Genomic DNA, 19,073 nt, shown 5'->3' with positions numbered 1-19,073 from the left:
ACAATAATGATTTTATAGTGGGGGAGGGGGGAAGTCACCACAACACGAGGAACCGTAGTTAAGGGACACAGCATCAGGAAGGTTGAGAGCCTCTATTATAGATGATGCTGGAGCTGGCAGCATAGTATCTGGCGGACTGACAAGGGTCCGTGAGGAGTGGGTAGCTGCAGAAGAGCAGGGGTCCTCCTAGAAGCAGCAATCCGGAGCTAGCCCAGCCAATGTAGAGCGTGGTACCCATCTTCCCCTTCTGCATGGAGGGTATCAGCCGGTTGGAGAATTCTTGCATGATGTCGTGGGTTACCCAGCACACACATACCATCACTAACAGGCCAGCCAGCAGGCACAATGCCCCCGCCCCCATCCTGAGCTTGACTCTGGTGCTCTCTTTCTCCACACACTTCAGGCACTTGCTCCCAAACACGCACAGAAGCAAGCCCAGTCCGGCTGCGACGAGACACGTGATCATGAGGACCCGAGACACCTGCCATGACTCCGGCAGGCCCAGCAGTGAGTCATACGCCTTGCACTGAGTCTCGTGACTATCTTGTGCCACACAGGACCTCCACCGGCCTTTCCAGATAGTCGATGCTCTGATGATGTGACCGCCGGAAAGTTCTGTCACCTGCCAGGTGGGCAGAAGACAGCTCAGTAGGGCGCACAGCAAGCCCTTCATGACCAGAAAGGTGCCCACCACTGGCTGCCACTGGAAAGCCATGGTACGGCTTGTGCTGAGCAACAGGAAGCCTGGGCTGCTGCGGCCACTAAAGAGGTTCTCTGGAAAGTGAATGTACGAGGCGACTAATTCACCAACAGAACTTTCTTCCGGTGGATCTCTGTGAGTTCGAGGCCAGCCTGGTCTACAGAGCAAGTTCCAGGACAGCTAGAGTTACACAGAAAAATCTTGTCTTGAAAAGCCACGGGGGGGGGGGGGGGGGGACCACACACAACACACAACTTCCTTCAGGGGACAGGGCAGAGGCAGGAGTTTCATTTCTCTTGCCGGCCACCAGCTCGCCAACTTTTCTCAGTATTTCTGAACCCAAGCCAACAAAAACATCCTAATGTCCACGGGCATGAGTCACTCTCTGGTATCAAGAAACTCCCTCTTGGGGTCCAGGATGTGGCTCAGTGGGTAGAGGACTCCCCTAGCATGAATCTAAAGCTCTGCCCTTAGCCCCAGTGCGGCACAGCCGGCTGTGGTGGTGAAACCCCCGTACTGTCAGCATTCAGAAGGAGAGGCCGAGGGAGCAGGAGTTTAAAGTCATCCTCAGATACATAGAGAGAGGAAGGCCACCCTGGGATACATAAGACACTGTACCAGGAAAGAAAGAGAGAAAGAGAGAGGGACCTGTGGAGGAGGACGGCAGGCAGAGAACTCGGAGTGGCCAGGAAGGAGCACTCCAGGTCTGCAGATGCTCACATTTGGGATAAAAACTTGGGGTTGGAATATCTCTGTTTCTCTGTGTCGCCTTGGCTGTGCTGGACCTCACTCTGTAGATCAGGTTGGCCTCAGATTCACAGAGATTCACCTGCCTCTGCCTCCCAAGTGCTGGGATTAAAGGTGTGTGCCACCATGTCTGGCAAGACTTATTTATTTATTTTAGTTTTACAAGACAAGGTTTCTCTGTGTCATCTTGGCTGTCTTGGACTCACTCTATAGATCAGGCTGGCCTCAGACTCACAGAGATCCATCTGCCTCTGCCTCCCGAGTGCTGAGATTACAGGCGTGTGCCACCACGCCCAGCCCAGTGAGACATATATAGCCTGGGCTGGCCTAGAACACACTCCGTGCCTGAACATAATCTTAAACTGTGCCTCAAGTGCCGGGATTACAGGCAAGCATTGCCACACAGGTTGGCGCAATGCTGGGGATGGAACCTAAGGCTTTGTGCATGCCAGGAAAGCATTCTACCAACAGTCTTTGTTCAAGGTTTTATCAGGGGCAGACTCCTAATTTATCAGATTGCCACCCCATTGCACACCGTGAACCAACCGTTGTGAGTTCAAGGCCAGCCTGGTCTACAAAGTGAGTCCAAAACAACCAAGGCTACACAGAGAAACCTGGTCTCAAAAACAAAAACAAAAAAACAAAAAGCAAAACAAAACCCAAAAATACATTAGTGGGTACACCAGGCAGACAAGTTAAAGCCAAGGGAGGGATCTCTGCTCCAGGCTTCTTGCTTTGGGTTGGCAGAAGGGAGGGGCCTGTTGATACATTCCTAGAGGTTTCATGTGACAGTCACAAGGATGTTAGGTCACAGGTCAAGATGGGCAATAAATGGCTATTTAGGAGGCTAAGCCTGTGGCATTCCAACTATCCAAAAACACAGAGTTTCTAACTTGTCCATCAGCCTTGTGGAGTTTTCGTTCAATGTGGGTATGGCTTATTTCTGGGAATTTTCATTTCCTCACATACACACTCTTGTAGTTTCACATCCATTACCAAAAGCACCACCAAAAAAAAAAAAAAAAAACAGTGAGTGGGGGAGGGGGGGCGGTCAGTGTGCCTTTCAGAAAATAGAGTTGTCTAGCAATGGATGAACCCACGGGCTCTACCCTCAACACTACCAACAGACAATAATGATGGTCCTAAAAAAATAATAATGATGATGATGATGATGGTTCTAGCTGTACAGCAGATGTGATGTTCTCGTTAGACTGTTCCTCAGATCTCAGCCGCCTCCCACAAAGTAAGCCTGTATCTTAGTCTAGAATATGGCAGGAGGCTGTGGAGGGCCCTGCCTCACACACGTGTTCAGGGACCCCACTGTCATTGGAGTTTTGGAGGTCTCTCCAAGAAGGACAGACGTCCAGGTTGGCTCGGTGGACATCAATTTCTGTCCACATGGTGGCACCTACACGGCAGGAGCCATCTGTAACTTCAAATCCTTGCTTGAGTCTCAAGTCTCATTTTTACAGCATTTTTTTTAACCTATATTCATTGTATGTGAGAGAGAGAGAGACAGAAACAGAAATAGAGACACAGAGAGACAGACAGACAGAGACAAATACACAGAGATACAGAGACACACACACACAGAGACAGACAGACAGAGACAAACACACACACACAGAGACAGAGACAGATCACACACACACACACACACACACATACACACACGAGGGGGGGGGGAACATGGGAATGGGTGGTGTGGAGGCCCAAGGAGAACCTGCCAGGATCAGATCTTTCCATTCACCTTCGGATGTCACCGATAGAGCTCAGGCTGTAAGGCTGGGCAGCAAGCGCCTTTATCCACTGAGTGGTGCATGACCCTCTTCAGTACCATAAGACAGATCTACCTCTGGATTGCTCTAAAATGTGTGTGTGTGTGTGTGTGTGTGTGTGTATGTGTGTGTGTGTGTCCTCCCTCCTGCCTTTACTCCCATTTCCCTTGCCTGGCTTCAGGTAATACACGTTAGCCTCAAACTTGTTATATAGATCAAGATAATGTTGGATTTTTAATTGATTGGTTGGATGGTTGGTTGGTTTTGGTTTTTGGAGACAAGGTTTCTCTGTGTAGCTCTGGATGTTCTGGGACTCCCTCTGTAGACCAGGCTGGCCTCGAACTCATAGAGATCTGCCTGCCTCCGCCTCCAAGTGCTGGGATCAAAGGTGTACGCTACTGCCACCATAGCCAAGCTAAGGTTGAATTTCTGATCCTCCTGATGTGATGCTGGGGATGGTCCCCAGGGTTTCGTGTGTGCTAGGCAAGCACTCTACAGCCCAGTCCCACAAAGCTCCCCTTACTAATGTCCCATGAAGCACTGGGGGTCCTCACCTGGATCCTGATCCCCATCTTCATTCCTCTTCCAACTCGGCACAGCCAGCTGCCACCTCTGTCATACACTCTGGACTTTCAGTGTGTCCCCAGCTTGGTTTCTTTTCTGAGCTCAGGCCTGAGAGAACCTGTACACCTGTAATCCCAGCACACCACTTTACGGTGGCTAAAGACAAAGGATTTGAATCTGGCACAGGTGGCACACACCTTTGATCCCAGCACTTGGAAGGCAGAGACAGCCTGATCTCTGTGAGTTCAAGGTCAGCCTGGTCCACAGAGTGAGTTAGTTACAGGATAGCCAGGGCTACACTGAGAGACCTTATCTTTTAAAAAGGAGGATTTCAAGGCCAGCTTGGTCTACAAGGCAAGTCTAGGACAGCCAAGGCTACACAGAGAGACCCTGTCTCAGAAAAACCAAAAGGAAAAAATAAATAAAAATAAAATAAAAAGGAGGATTAGCCGGGCATGGTGGCACATATCTTTAATTCCAGCCCTCAGGAGGCAGGTAGATCTCTGTGAGTTCAAGGCCAGCCTGGTCTATAAAGAGAGTTTCAGGATAGTGAGGGCTACACAGAGAAACCCTGTCTTGAAAAACCAGGGGTGTGTGTGTGTGTGTGTGTGTGTGTGTGTGTGTGTGGAGAGAGAGAGAGAGAGAGAGAGAGAGAGAGAGAGAGAGAGAGAGAGAGAGAGAATAATTTAGAATTAGTTAAAAACAAAATACTTCCAAGGACTGGGCATATAACTCCGTTGATAGAGTGTTTCTCTAGCATAAGTCAAGTCCGAAGCTCAAGGCCCAGAGCCACATAACTCAGGCCCGGTGTGTGCACAACCGTGATCTCAACACTTGGGAGGTAGAGGCAGGAAGATGAGAACTTCAGGGACATCCTCGGCTACAGAGAAAGCTTTAGGCCATCTTGAGCTACATGAAACTATTGGGATCAAATAAATGAGACTTATCATAAGTACTGCCATTTTGTTTTCAGACTCCATTTTGGTCGTAAGGAAATATTAAGTTCAAGTTCCCAGGCTCTGGGGGAGATTAGGGCTTTCTAGATGGCTAACCAACTTCCTCTTTATTCTTTTGGGGTTTTTTGTTTTGTTTGAGGTTTTTTTGTTTGTTTGGTTGGGTGGGTGGTTGGGTGGGTTTTTCCAGACAGAGTTTCTCTGTGTAGCCTTGGCTGTCCTGGACTCGCTTTGTACACCAGGCTGGCCTCGAACTCACAGCGATCTGCCTCCCAAGTGCTGGGATTAAAGACAAGCCCTGTCCTCCTTATTCTTCTTTGATCCTCCAAAACATAATGATTGTTCCTAACCTTGAAAGGACAAATGAATTTGATTGACAAATGAATTTGATTGATGGAAAATTGTGACTATAACTTGGCACAGATATTTGTGGTTTTCAAGCTTAAAACTGAAATATTACGGAGGGGCCGAGGGGCACCATGGGACTTGCAGTTCAGCTCCAGAGTCTGCTCTGCGGCCCTGATTGATCAGTAGTGGCCTGAGTACAATCACTTTTTGTCATCTGCTTAAATACTAAGATGACCATTCCAAGCCACAGTCAGCTCACGGGTCTGTGCTGTTGTTCCTGACCAGTCAGCTTCTGCTGCCTAATTCAAACAAAGATCTTGCTTTGCACGAACTCTAATGCCTGCTTGGGTTGTTTTGGATTCTCAGGCCCTAACAAAGCCATAAAAGATTAAAAGTCGGGACCAGTGAAATCACTTCGCAGACAAAGGCACTTGCTGCCAAGCCTGAGAATCTCACTCCCATGCCTGGAACTCACAAGATAGAAGAGATCAGACTCCAAAAGCTGGTTCTCTGCCCGCTACACACGATCCTAAAAATAAATAAATAATTTGAATTTTGTTTGTTTTGCTTCCTTTTTTTTTTTTTTTTTCTTTTTTTTTTTCAAATACTGTACCCTGGAGCAGTGACTCAGGGATTTTATCCCAGTACCTGGGACGTAGGGGCAGGAGGATCTCAGTGAGCTCCAGGTCCGCCTGGACTATGTAAGGAGTTCCAAAGTCATACAGGGCTACACAACAGACCTTGTCTCAAAAACAAAAAACAAAAATAAAAACAAAACAAAACTCTGTAGACCAGGCTGCCTCTGTCTCCGAGTGCTGGGATTACAGGAGTGCGCCACCACGCCCGGCATAACACTTTTTTATTTGCTTGTAAAAACAAAGCAAAACAAAAATAAAATCCGTTTAGGAGAGTTTGAGATTTTCGCAGACAAGGGGGGGGAGGGAAGGGAGGACGGGAAGGACAAGAACCTTACTATCATTGGCTCGTGGTAGGAGGGGGGGGGCGGATTTACATCCTTTTTCTTTGATTGGCTGTTTTCTCTCATGGAAACCCAATCGTCGCGGGACCAGCCTCTCCATGCCTTTCCTCCTTCAGTTCCACAACAGAACTGCCCCGGAAAGGGGGATCTGCAGGGTGAGTTTGAGCTTTCACCTCTTAGGAGACCCTTGCGGCGCACAGCCCCACCCCCCATCCACGCCCGGGCTGGTGCAGACCTTCCTCCCTGCGCGGGAGCACCCCCTCTACCAACAACCCCTCCTCCTACGAACAGCCCCATAGTGTAGAAGTCAGCTCCCGCCGTCTCCCACGCAGGGTCTTGATTGTGACTTGGGACAGTTAGAGCATTGATAAGCTCCTCCGCTGGGTAAAAAAGGATGGGAGACTGCGGCGGATCTCGTCACAGGTTGATCCCTGTCCCCACAGGAGGATGACTCGGGAGGAGGCTGAGAGGCTGCCTCAAGTACTGGCCCGGATCGGGGCCTCTCACGGTATCACCGACCTGGCCTGCAAGCTCCGCTTCTATGACGACTGGGCTCCGGAGTACGACCAGGTGAAAGCACGTAGCTCCTCGATTACTGTGGCCCAGATGGTGTTTTTATGTGTGCAAAGCAAGAATATAGTGTACGTGTGTCCCAGGGGAGCTGAGAGCTGAAAAGAGACCTGGTAAAGAACTTTGCAGAGGTGCTCCTTAGCGGCCTGTCCCCCTCCCCCCCGAATAGCCTGTAAGCACCCGCTCTAACTCTGGATTGGACGGCCACCTATTTGAGCCAAGAATGACCCACCTTAATACTGAACCCAGGGCCTGCAGAGATGGCTCAGAGGTTAAGGGCACTGACTGCTCTTCCAGAAGACCTGAGTTCCATTCCCAGCAACCACATGGTGGCTCACAACCATTTCTAATGTGATCTGATGCCCTCTTCTGACATGTAGGTGTATGTGCACCAGAACACTATACACATAATAATAAATATTTTTAAAAAGGAAAAAAAGAAACTTCAACACCGACAGGAGGACTGCCTGTAGGAGGCGCCAATGAGACGCCATGCGACATGGAATAGCTAAGAGCTGCCACAGCCAGTAGGAGCCAGTTCCTTCCAGCTTGAGCCCCACTAGTGTGGGGCCCCTTGACAGTAAAAGACTCCTCAAGAGTCGGGCATGATGGCGCATGCCTTTAATCCCAGCACTCGGAAGGCAGAGGCAGGCGAATCGCTGTGAGTTCGAGGCCAGCCTGGTCTACAAAGCGAGTCCAGGACAGCCAAGGCTACACAGAGAGACTCTGTCTACAAACAAACAAACAAACAAACAAGACACCTCAAGCCTGAGTCTTCTGTTACTGGGGTCCCAGAAGCATCCAAACCCTAACACACCAGTTCAAACTAGCACATTCTGGGGCACCCAACAAAGTGAGTCCTCCAAACTCTATGTTAGGCAAAGTGCTCTCTCCCCAGGATGTGGCTGCTTTGAAGTACCGAGCCCCGCGCCTTGCTGTGGACTGTCTCAGTCGAGCCCTTCTGGGCCCACCTCCTGAAACCCTGATCCTGGATGTAGCCTGTGGCACTGGCCTGGTAGCTGTGGAGGTAAGACCTCTTAATATGATGCCCTGCTTTCCTTCAGCACCCAGGACACTACAGCTAATTCAGCCCTCAGCCCCTAGTTAATGAATTCTAGGCAGGCACTCTATCATCCACACCCCAGCCCCTCACTGGGGGATTCTAGGCAGGTGCTCTACCACTGAACCACAGCCCAGCCCCTCACTGGGGGATTCTAAGCAGGGGCTCTACCAGTGAGCCACACCCCAGCCCCTCACTGGGGGATTCTAGGCAGGTGCTCTACCACTGAGCCACACCCCAGCCCCTCACTAGGGGATTCTAGGCAGGTGCTCTACCACTGAGCCACACCCCAGCCCTTCACTGGGGAATTCTAGGCAGGTGCTCTACCAGTGAGCCACACCCCAGCCCCTCACTGGGGGATTCTAGGCAGGTGCTCCACCACTGAGCCACACCCCAGCCCCTCACTGGGGGATTCTAGGCAGGTGCTCTACCACTGAGCCACACCCCAGCCCCTCACAGGGGGATTCTAGGCAGGTGCTCTACCACTGAGCCACACCCCAGCCCCTCACTGGGGGATTCTAGGCAGGTGCTCTACCACTGAGCCACACCCCAGCCCCTCACTAGGGGATTCTAGGCAGGTGCTCTACCACTGAGCCACACCCCAGCCCCTCACTAGGGGATTCTAGGCAGGTGCTCTACCACTGAGCCACACCCCAGCCCCTCACTAGGGGATTCTAGGCAGGTGCTCTACCAGTGAGCCACACCCCAGCCCCTCACAGGGGGACTCTAGGCAGGTGCTCTACCATCTAGCCACCCCCTCAGTCCCTTTCTGGGGGATTGTTGTCAAGTCCTTTACCAATGAGCCACACCCTCAGCCCTTTTATTGCTTTTCAGAAAAATAGTCTCAGCTGGATGGTAGTGGCGCACACCTTTAATCCCAGCACTCGGGAGGCAGAGGCAGGTGGATCACTGTGAGTTTGAGGCAAGCCTGGTCTACAAAACGAATCAGGAAAGCCAAGGCCACACAGAGAAACCCTGTCTCGAAAAACCAAAAAAAAGAAAAATAGAAAAGCAGTCTCAAAGCTGGCCTTAAACTCCTTCTATCTAGGCAAGCTTTGACCTATAGATTCTTCTGCCTCAGCCTCCAGAGTAGCCAGGATGAAAGGCCTACACCACACTCCCAGCTCCCCACTGCTCAAATTCCCTGCCCCTCCTTGAGCAACAACTCACCCTCCATCTCCGGCTCATGGGTCCCAAGGTACAAAACAGGACCCAGCTGAGCAGTGGCAGAGGATGAGCCAGGACTGATGCTACCTTCTCTCCCAGCTACAGGCTCGGGGCTTCCTCCAGGTGCAGGGGGTAGATGGAAGCCCAGAAATGCTGAAGCAGGCCCAGGCACGTGGCCTGTACCAGCACCTCAGCCTCTGCACCCTGGGCCAGGAGCCGCTGCCAAGACCCGAAGGTACTTCCTCTTCCTCTCCATCCTCACCCTCGTTCCTAAGAATAGCACCCCTGCTGTCCAGCTGCCATCTTCACTCCGGAGCCCTGTGTGTGTCCGCTCACTGTACCCTCTCCTCCAATCTGAAGTCCTCTCCTCTCTGCACAAGGCTGGGGACCTACAGGTCCCAGAGGTCCTAGGGTCCTACTATACCCAGTGCATATATAACATCTCTTTTTTTGTTTTTGTTTGTTTGTTTGTTTTCCAAGCCAGGGTTTCTCTGTGTAGCCGTGGCTATTCTAGAACTTGCTCTGTAGATCAGACTGGCCCTGAGCAAAGAAAGAGATCCACCTGTCTCTGCCTCCAGGATGCTGGGACTAAAGGCATGGGCTTATGACATCTTCTATTAGTTACTTTTCTTCCTTCCTTCCTTCCTTTCTTTCTTTCTATCTTTTTTTCTTTCTTTCTTTCTTTTTTCTTTTCTTGGTTTTTCTAGACAGAGTTTCTCTGTGTATCCTTGGCTGTCCTGGATTCGCATTGTAGACCAGGCTGGCCTCGAACTCATAGCGATCCGTCTGCCTCTGCCTCCCGAGTGCTGGGATTAAAGGCGTGCGCCACCATGCCTAGCCTATTTTTGGTTTTCCATGACAGGATTTCTCTGTGTAGCCTTGGTTGTCCTGGACTCACTTTTGTAGGCCAGGCTTGGCCTTCAACTCACAGAGAGTGCTAGGGTTATAGGTGTGTACCACTATGCCAGGCTTAGTTACTTTTCTTTTCTTTTCTTTTCTTTCTTTCTTTTTTTAGGATTGATTTATTTATTATGTATTCAGTGCTCTGCCTGCATGTACACCTGTAGGCCAGAAGAGGGCACCAGATCACATTATAGAGATGCTTGTGAAGCACCATGTGGTTGCTGGGAATTGAACTCAGGACCTTTGGAAGAGCAGCCAGTGCTCATAGCCTCTGAGCCATCTCTCCAGCCCTGGCTACTTTTCTTATTGCTGGTGACAAAAAAAAAAAAAAAAAAAAAAAAAGCAGACAAAAACAATTTAATCAGGAGGTCCCATCCATCCCTAGGAAGCTACTGGCAGTTATTGGGGCAGGGAGAGTCATTTCTCTTCAGTGGTGCTGCCACTGAGAAGTTGCCCCCGCCCCAGCACCCCACCTACACCAAATTCATGCAGGTCACCCCCAGTGAGACTCAGTGGGTCACAAACAAAACAAGACATGAAAGTAGCAAGAGGCGCTGGGGTGTGGGGGTGCACACTTTTAGTCCTAGCACTCCAGAAACAGGCTGACCTCTCTGAGCTCGGGGCCAGCCTGGTCTACAGAGCCAGGGCAGCCAGGACTAAACAGAGAAACCCTGTCCCAAACAACAACAACAAAAAAGTAAAGAGGGAGTTTGGCAGAAGGTAGAGGAGCAAGAGAGAAGGCAAAGGGGGTGAAAAGGACCAAACTACGTTTTTGGTTTGGTTTGGTTTGGGTTTTGGTTTTTCCAGACAGGGTTTCTCTGTGTAGCCTTGGCTGTCCTGGAATCACTTTATAGACCAGGCTGCCCTGGAACTCACAGCGATCCACCTGCCTCTGGTTATACTGCTCTTGCTGAGGATCTGAGCTTGGATCTTAGCACCTGATTCATTCACAACTTCCTGCAACTCCAATCCTAGGGAGATGTGAAGCCCCTGGCGCCCATGAGCACCTGCACCCATACACAGGAACTTAATTTTTTTTCTTTTCTTTTCTGTTTTTTGTTGTTGTTGTTTTGGTTTGGTTTTGGTTTTGGTTTTCGAGACAGGGTTTCTCTGTGTAGCCTTAACTATCCTGGACTCACTTTGTAGACCAGGCTGGCCTCAAACTCACAGCAATCCACCTGCCTCTGCCTCCCAAGTGCTGGAATTCAAGGTGTGCGCCACCACGCCCAGTTTCATACACTTAATTTAAAATAATGAAAAAAACTTTTTAAAGTTAACTCTATGGGGAGGTGGCTCAGGAGTTAAAATCCCATACTGCGTTTGCAGAGAACACAGCTCTCTTCCCAGCATCCCCCAGCAGGTAGCTCACAATGGCCTGTGACTCCATCTTCAAGGGATCCAGCGCCCTCTTCTGGATTCCAAGGGCATTGCATTATGGACATGCACACATCCATACACATAACACGCACAATTCAGTGTAGAGTGAGAATCTGGCTATAGTGGCGCAGGCCTTTAATCCCAGCACTCGAGAGGCAGAGGCAGGTGGATCACTGTGAGGTCAAGCCCAGCCTGGTCTACAAAGTGAGTCCAGAACAGCCAAGTGTCTACACAGAGAAACCCTATCTCGAAAAAAACAAAAACAAAAAAGAACACTTGATGAGTTTGCTGAGGACCTCGGTTCGATTCCCAGTACCAACATAGGGGCTCACACCTTCTCTTAACCCCAGTTCTAGGGAAATTGTCTGGTGCCCCCTTCTGACCTCATTGGGTACTGCATGCAGGTGATCCCCAAACATACATGCAGACAAAACACCCATACACATAAAACAAAAATCAATTAAATTAATTAATTAAAAATAAAAATCATAGCCAGGCGTGGTGGTGCACACCTTTAATTGTAGCACTCGGGAGGCGGAGGCAGGCCTCCAGATCACTGTGAGTTCAAGGCCAGCCTGGTCTACAAAGTGAGTCCAGGATGGCCAAGGCTACACAGAGAAACCCTGTCTCGAAAAACAAACAAACAAAAAAATTCATTTAAAGTGACTTAAGGGAAGAAGGGCTTATTTCGAGTCACAATTTGAAGGTCCAATCCCTCCTGCAGAGGAAATCATGGCATCAGTAGCATAAGGTGGCTAAAGTCGGGCAACACTGATGTCTTCTCCTTTTCCTTCAGTCCAGGACCCCAGCCTAGGGACCGGATGGCGCAGCCCCCCACAGTTAGGGTAGGTCTTCACCCCTACATTAACTCAGCCTAGAAACTCCCCTCCCGGCCCAGAGATTTGTCTCCTGGATCCTGTCCAGTTGACAATCGATAGTAACTATCGCCCGTCTCCACCCCGCTCCACACGCAGGGACCTTTGACGCTGTGATCATCGTGGGTGCCCTCAGTGAGGGACAGGTGCCCTGCAGTGCCATTCCTGAGCTCTTAAGAGTCACCAAGCCTGGTGAGTCACAACCCAGACAACCCCTCCCCTCAGACACCCTTTCCCCCTCTGTCCATGACACACAGACCCAGGAATCACTCAGGCTGAGGCAGGCACAGCAGGGCATTGCGTAGGGGTACACACCCCAGCCCAGCTGTCCAGTTCACCATCTGCCACTTCAAGTGCTACTAGGGACAGCTCCACCCTTCCGGTCTTTATTCCCTTAACTAAATGGCATTGTCCCTATGATCCTTTCCCCGTTAGACCACAGTGAGAGTCGGGTACAGTCATGTCCCAGAGGCCTTTGCTTCCGCCCTGGCACACAACAGTGGTCAGATCTACTCTGTTTCCAATCTTCTTACTGGTTTAGGGAGTGCCCTTGCTGCTTGAATCTTTTTGTTGTTGATGATATTTTCCCAGATGGTTTGTCTGTGTTGCCTTGTCTGTCCTGGACTCACTTTGTAGACCAGGCTGACCTCGAACTCACAGAGATCCACCTGCCTCTGCCTCCGGAGTGCTGGGATTACAGGTGTGGGCCACAATGCCTGGCTTGTTACTTGTATCTTTTTGATAGTCTTCCTTTTGTGGTGTAGGTCCAAGTCTGTTCATTCAACATGACTATGGAAACAACTTGGATCAATGGAGCAGGGTGGGTCTCTCTTTTTCCTGTGGTGCTGAAGATGGAATTCAGCACCTCAGGCAGGCTATGCACCCCAAAATCAGTAACTGGGCAATTCAGGAAGAAGCTCTACTGCTGAACCATGCTCCCAGCACTGCTGATTCTAAATGGGGCTCAACCACTGAGCCACGCCCTAGCCCCTCACTGGGGGTTCTAGGCAGGTGCTCTGCCACTGAGCCACACCCCAGCCCCTCACTGGGGGATTCTAGGCAGGGGCTCTACCACTGAGCCACACCCCAGCCCCTCACTGGGGGATTCTAGGCAGGGGCTCTACCACTGAGCTACACCCCAGCCCCTCACTGGGGGATTCTAGGCAGGGGCTCTACCACTGAGCCACATCCCCCCTTCTCTGGGGGATTCCAGAGAAGGCAGTGAGGGCTCAGCACTATCAGAATAAAGTTGCATTTTTTTTTTAAAGTTGCATTTTCAAGGGTTGGGGGCAGGGCACTCACAAACAAGAAGTCACATCTCAGGAGAAGAATAGAAAGATCTAGAAGAGGGTCTGCCTGGCCTGACCTGAGGACAGAATGAGGAAGTTGGGAGATTAAAAAAACTTCCTCTCTGAAGTGGCTGGCACTCCTGGAGCAAAACCTGAGCATGTCAGGGCAGGATTCTGTCTTAGAGAGGCCAACGGAAGCTAGGACATCAATAGGGTCATCAGTCAAGGCATGGGTTGGGCTCAGAAATGCCCCTTGCATGAACCTGAACAAAACAAGCTGTCCTGTGCCACCCTGAACCGCCCACCGTCCTTACCCTGTCTGCCAGAAACCAGCCATACTGGGTACCCTGCAGCTGCTTGGACAAAGTCCATCCTCCGCCCCTTCCCCTCCCCTGCCCCCCCCTCCCCGCGCACCCCCCAAGCCATACTTTTTAGATAAGGTCTGACTATGGAGCCCTGGTTGGCCTTAAATGAAAAGAGATCCACCTACCTCTGCCTCGGCCTCGGCCTCCTGAGTGCTAGTTCTGTGTTGGCGTGGAAAGATGGCTCAGGGTTAAACTAACTTGCTCTTGATGGGGTCCTGGGTTCAATTCCCAGAACCCACATGGCATCTTACAACTGTATGTAACTCGAGTTCTAGGAAATCTAATACCCCTTTCGTGTGCCCAACTGCACCAGGCATGCACGTGGTACACAAACATACAGGCAGGAAAATACTCACATACATCACGGCCAGCTTTTTTTTTAATCCTAGACTTGCTTTGTAGACCAGGCTGGCCTCAAACTCACAGCAGTCCTCCTGCCTTTGCCTCCCGAGTGCTGGAATTAAAGGCATGCGCCGCCACACCCTGCCTTTTTTTTTTTTCCCAAAGAAAGTCAGGGTCAGAGCTTGGGTCCTGACAGCCCTAACAAAATGAGCCCCCAGCTACCCACCATCTCCAATAAACCAATTAAAAACAAGTTACTGAAAATGAAAAAAAGAGAGAGAGAGAGAGAGAGAGAGAACAAATTGCTGGGGGGCATGGTGGCACATTCCTTTAACTCCAGCACTCCGGAGGCAAAGGCAGGTGGATCACTGTGAGTTCAAGGCCAGCCTGGTCTACAGAGTGAGTCAAGGACAGCCAAGGCTACACAGAGAAACCCTGTCTCAGAAAGTAAAACAAAGAAGCAAGTTATAGTAAAATGCAGTGAAAGTTTTATTTAGTGTGGCCTCTTTACAAAGAGGAACAAAGAGCCAGGCGTGGTGGCACACGCCTTTAATCCCAGCACTCAGGAGGCAAAGGCAGGTGGATCGCTGTGAATTCAAGGCCAGCCTGGTCTAAATAGTGAGTCCAAGACAGCCAAGGCTACACAGAGAAACCCTGTCTCGAAAAACAAAAAACAAAAAAGAGGAACAAAGATGTCAAGATACACACACACACACACACACACACACACACACACACACACACACACGGGCCAGGTGTGGTGGTGCACGCCTTTAATCCCAGCACTTGGGAGGCAGAGGCAAGGGGATCTCTGAGTTCAAGGCCAGCCAGGACTACAAGAGAAGCATACTCCAAGCCCCTATTCTTAGTCATGACATGGATTTTAGGTTTAAAGAGGGGGCAGGAGTGAGTTTGCATAGGTAAGCAGTCTGGTCAACACCTGGTAATGCTTTATCACTGACCCATCATTATCTGGGCCGCAGCGTCTCCTGCAAGGTGGACCGACAAGTGTCAGAACTATGTGAAGTCTCTTCAGAGAGACAGGGAACCTTCTGTATGGTACCAAAAGCCTTCTCCTTCTTCCTGCTTAAGATGACTGGAGGAGTTCGAATTTGGGGGAAAACATTGATTCCATAGTCTGATAGCCAAAGCAGGGGGAGGGGGTATGTAGCGGGAGGGCAGGAGGGGGGACAGTGGTGGGGACGGGGCCCACAGGTGTCTTTTTAGTATATCTTGATTGCCAGCAGGGTGGTTACAAGGTCATGCTACACAGCCCAGGCTGGCCTGGAAATCACTGTGTAGCCCAGATTCACACTAAGAGTTTCCTTAGGACTAGGGAGATGGCTCACTGGTTAAGAGGACCTGGGTTTGATTCCCAGCACCCACACAGCGGCTCACAACCTTCTATGACTCCAGTTCCAGGAGACCCAACACCCTTGCCTGGCCTCCATGGGCACTGTACACATGTGGTTCACAGACACGCACGTAGGCAAAACACCTATAAACAAATTTTTTTTAAATTTGTTTTGCTCTTCCTGAGCCTGCTAAATGCTGAGATGTTAGGCATGAGCCACCATGCTTGGCTCTGCCAGGAATTTTGTACATTCGTTTGCATAATACATCCTTCCCCTGAAACAGAATTAGCATTCCCCGCCCCCCATGCCTGAAAGAAACTTAGGCATCAAAAAGAAAAAGAAAAAGAAGGGTTTTGCCCAAGGACCAAAGCACAGACTTCTCTCTTTCCTTCTTTCTTTCTTTCTTTCTTTCTTTCTTTCTTTCTTTTGAGATAAGGTTTCTCTGTGTAGCCACTTGGTAGACCAGGCTAGCCTCAAACTCACAGAGATCTGGCCTGCCTCTGCTTCCAGAGATGGGGCTGAGTTAGCAGCTAGCATGGAATTCCCTGCCCTGCAAGGAGGTAAAGAATTCCCAGAGTGAAGGACACTTGGGCTTTAAGGGGTTGCATAGAAACCTGACCTGGTAATACAGACGTGACATTTACTGAGAAAGTAAGTGACACAGCAGAATCTCAAAACCAAGGCCTGCCTGGGCTACACAGTAATTTCTAAGACAGCCTGGTCAGCTTAGCAAGATCCGGTCTGAAAAGCAAAAATGAAAAGAACAGGGCATATAGCTCAGGAGCAGAGTGCTCACCAAAGAACCCCTGTAACAGTTAGGGGTCTTTGCTCAATGGAAGAGCACCTGCCTAAATACAATCCCCCAGGGAGGGGCTGGGGTGTGGCTCAGTGGTAGAGCACCTGCCTAGAATCCTCCAGTGAGGGGCTGGGGGTGTGGCTCAGTGGTAGAGCCCCTGCCTAGAATCCCTCAGTGAGGGGCTGGGGGCATTGCTCGGCTATAGTGTCTTTTTTTTTTTTTTTTTTTTTTTGGTTTTTCGAGACAGGGTTTCTCTGTGTAGCCTTGGCTGTCCTGGACTCACTTTTGTAGGCCAGGCTGGCCTCGAACTCACAGCGATCCGCCTGCCTCCGCCTCCCGAGTGCTGGGATTAAAGGCGTGCGCCACCACGTCCGGCTTTTTTTTTTTAAGCATATTTGAGGCCATGTTTCCATCTGCAGCCCTGAAAAAAAATTTTTTTTCTTTTAAATGGGGACTGTGGGAAACCATCAGATTGAGGAAAATGAAGGGAATTTCCAGGGCAGCAGTGGGGGGAGGCAGTTAAGCCTGGATGTGGGGAGCTGGCCTAGAACCGAAGTCTTGAGCAGGGACTTCCCTGAATTCATCCCACTCAGCTTCCCCTCCCCCAACTCTCCCCAGGTGGACTTGTATGCCTGACTACCAGGACCAACCCGTCCAACCTTCCATACAAGGAGGCGCTGGAAGCGACCTTTGACTCCCTGGAGCAGGCTGGAGCGTGGGAACGCCTGGTGGCCCAGCCTGTGGACCACTGGGAGCTAGCAACCTCAGAAAGGGAGACAGGGCTAGGCGCCTGTGGCCACGATGGCTTCATCTCCGGCATCATCTACCTTTACCGAAAGCGGGAGGCAGTTCAGGGTGAGGGAGGCAGGCTCAGTGCCCAGCCCCCAACTGACCACTGAGCCTCTATGTACGGTGTCAGCTTAGTCTGTCTTCCTGGCCTTCACTGCTCTGCCTGTAAAATAGGCCCCATTCCCAAGCCTGCTCCTTACGAATGCCCTGCCAGGTAAGCCCCAGAGAGCCTGAAAAAAACCCCTCTAGTTTCTTGGCCCGTCCTCAGCGTCCACATGAAAACTATGAGTTCCGGGAGTGCCTGTGCGTAAGACCACCTCTGGGGTAGGAAGATGGGTAGATTCCTCAGGCCAGCTGGCTGAACCAAAACAGGCAGCTCTCAACTCCGTGAGAGATCCTGTCTCAGAGCAATAAGGCAGACAGAGGAGAGTGGGGGGGTGCGGTAGCCACCCGGCTCAGCCTGGTCTACAGAGCCAGTTCCAGGACAGCCAGAGCTACACAGAGAAAGAAACCTTGTTTCAAAGGAAAAAAAAAAGGGGTGTGGGGGTGGCTGTTGCTGAGGACCTGGATTCAATACCCAGCATCCATGTCACAGCTCACAAGTGTCTGAAGCTCTAGTCCTATTGGGTCTAACGCTTTCCTTCATGACCTTGACAGGCAGCAGCATGCACATGATGCATATGCGTATATGTGCAGGCAAGACATTCAAACATGTAAAAGAATAAAATGCTTTTTAAAATGAAAACAAAACGATAACGTCTTAAGTGAATAGGTGAAATAAAATTTAAGAGATGCTTATTTTTAACAATTGAGATGTAATCTGAATAAATTAACTAAATTTAAAAAAGAGAGAGATGTGAGCCGGGCGTGGTGGCACATGCCTTTAATCCCAGCACTCAGGAGGCAGAGGCGGGCGGATCGCTGTGAGTTTGAGGCCAGCCCGGTCTACAAAGTGAGTCCAGGACAGCCAAGGCTACACAGAGAGACCCTGTCTCGAAAAACAAAACAAAGAAAACAACAACAACAAAAAAGATGCTTGTTTCAAAACCCCAACTCAAGTTACATATGGTAGTGCAGACCTGGAATCCCAGCACTCAGGAGTAGAGACTAGAGGATCAGAAGTTCAAGGCCAGCCAGGCGTGGTGGCGCACGCCTTTAATCCCAGCACCCGGGAGGCAGAGGCAGGCAGATCGCTGTGAGTTCGAGGCCAGCCTGGACTACAAAGCGAGTCTAGGACAGCCAAGACTACACAGAGAAACCCTGTCTCGAAAAAAAAAAAAAAAGTTCAAGGCCAGTCTCCACTACATAGAGGTTTTTTTGTTTGTTCATTCGTTTTTGTTTTTGTTTGTTTTTTGAGACAGGGTCTCTCTGTGTAGCCTTGGCTGTCCTGGACTCACTCTGTAGACCAGGCTGGTCTCGAACTCACAGTGATCCACCTGCCTCTACCTCCCAAGTGCTGGGATTAAAGGTGTGCGCCACCACACCCAGCCCATAGGGACTTCTAAACCAGCCTAGGCTACATGAGATCCTGTCTCAAAGAAACGAAACTCAGGGCTGACAAGATGGGGCAGCACATACAAGCACTTCCTTTGAAGCCTGATGACCTGACTTCAATCCTCAGGACCCGCACCATGAAAGGAGGGAGAATACCAATACCCCAAGGTTGACCTCTGACCTCCATTCAAATGTTATGGAGTATATACACTCTCATATGTACTAGCATATAATAAATAAGTACATAAATGTAGTTAACATTTTTTAAAAATGGCAGAGCTGATGGTCAGTAGGTGAAGGCCTCTTACCCTGCAAATCTGTGGCCTAACTTTGATCCCCAAATCCCACATAAAGCTGTTAAGAGAGTACTGATTCCACAGTGTTGTCCTATGACCTCCACACATATCCTATGGCACTGGGACCCACATACATATGTATACATACATACACACATACATACATACAGTAATTATAGTAGTTTTGGGGCTGGAGAAATGTTCCGGTGATTAAGAGTGCTTGCTGATCTCCCAGAGGACCAGAGTTCCCAGCACCCATTTGGGGTGGCCCACAACTGCCTGTAACTCCAGCCCCAGGGGATCTGCCACCTCTGGCCTCCAGAGCA

The 19,073-nt window shown here is 50.2% G+C and overlaps 1 protein-coding gene and 1 long non-coding RNA gene across 3 annotated transcripts; one reads left to right on the top strand and one right to left on the bottom strand.

The window, feature by feature from the left end:
- Positions 1-532: 532 nt before the first annotated feature.
- LOC311587636 lies at positions 533-7,530 on the bottom strand. The gene is made up of 3 exons (XR_014775925.1): positions 6,872-7,530; positions 5,566-5,619; positions 533-622 (listed from the first exon to the last, which is right to left on the bottom strand). It is a non-coding gene; the product is annotated as an uncharacterized lncRNA (long non-coding RNA).
- On the top strand, positions 6,147-17,861 carry METTL27 (methyltransferase like 27). 2 transcript variants are annotated; one of them, XM_084764670.1, is made up of 6 exons: positions 6,147-6,224; positions 6,513-6,639; positions 7,538-7,666; positions 8,966-9,101; positions 12,121-12,213; positions 16,787-17,844. In XM_084764670.1, the coding sequence occupies exons 2-6, from the start codon at positions 6,517-6,519 to the stop codon at positions 17,065-17,067; spliced, it is 762 nt and encodes a 253-aa protein (XP_084620796.1). In that variant the 5' UTR covers positions 6,147-6,224; positions 6,513-6,516; the 3' UTR covers positions 17,068-17,844. The 2 variants fall into 2 exon arrangements, with proteins under 2 accessions (XP_084620796.1, XP_084620797.1); XM_084764671.1 differs by lacking the exon at positions 12,121-12,213 and having other exon boundaries at positions 16,787-17,861.
- Positions 17,862-19,073: the final 1,212 nt, after the last annotated feature.

The sequence above is a fragment of the Acomys minous genome (genome assembly GCF_964271855.1).
Source record: "Acomys minous genome assembly, chromosome: 16".
Lineage (NCBI taxonomy): Eukaryota > Metazoa > Chordata > Mammalia > Rodentia > Muridae > Acomys > Acomys minous.
Note: the sequence above shows the minus strand (reverse complement) of the source record. Positions and strands in the feature narration are given on the sequence as shown.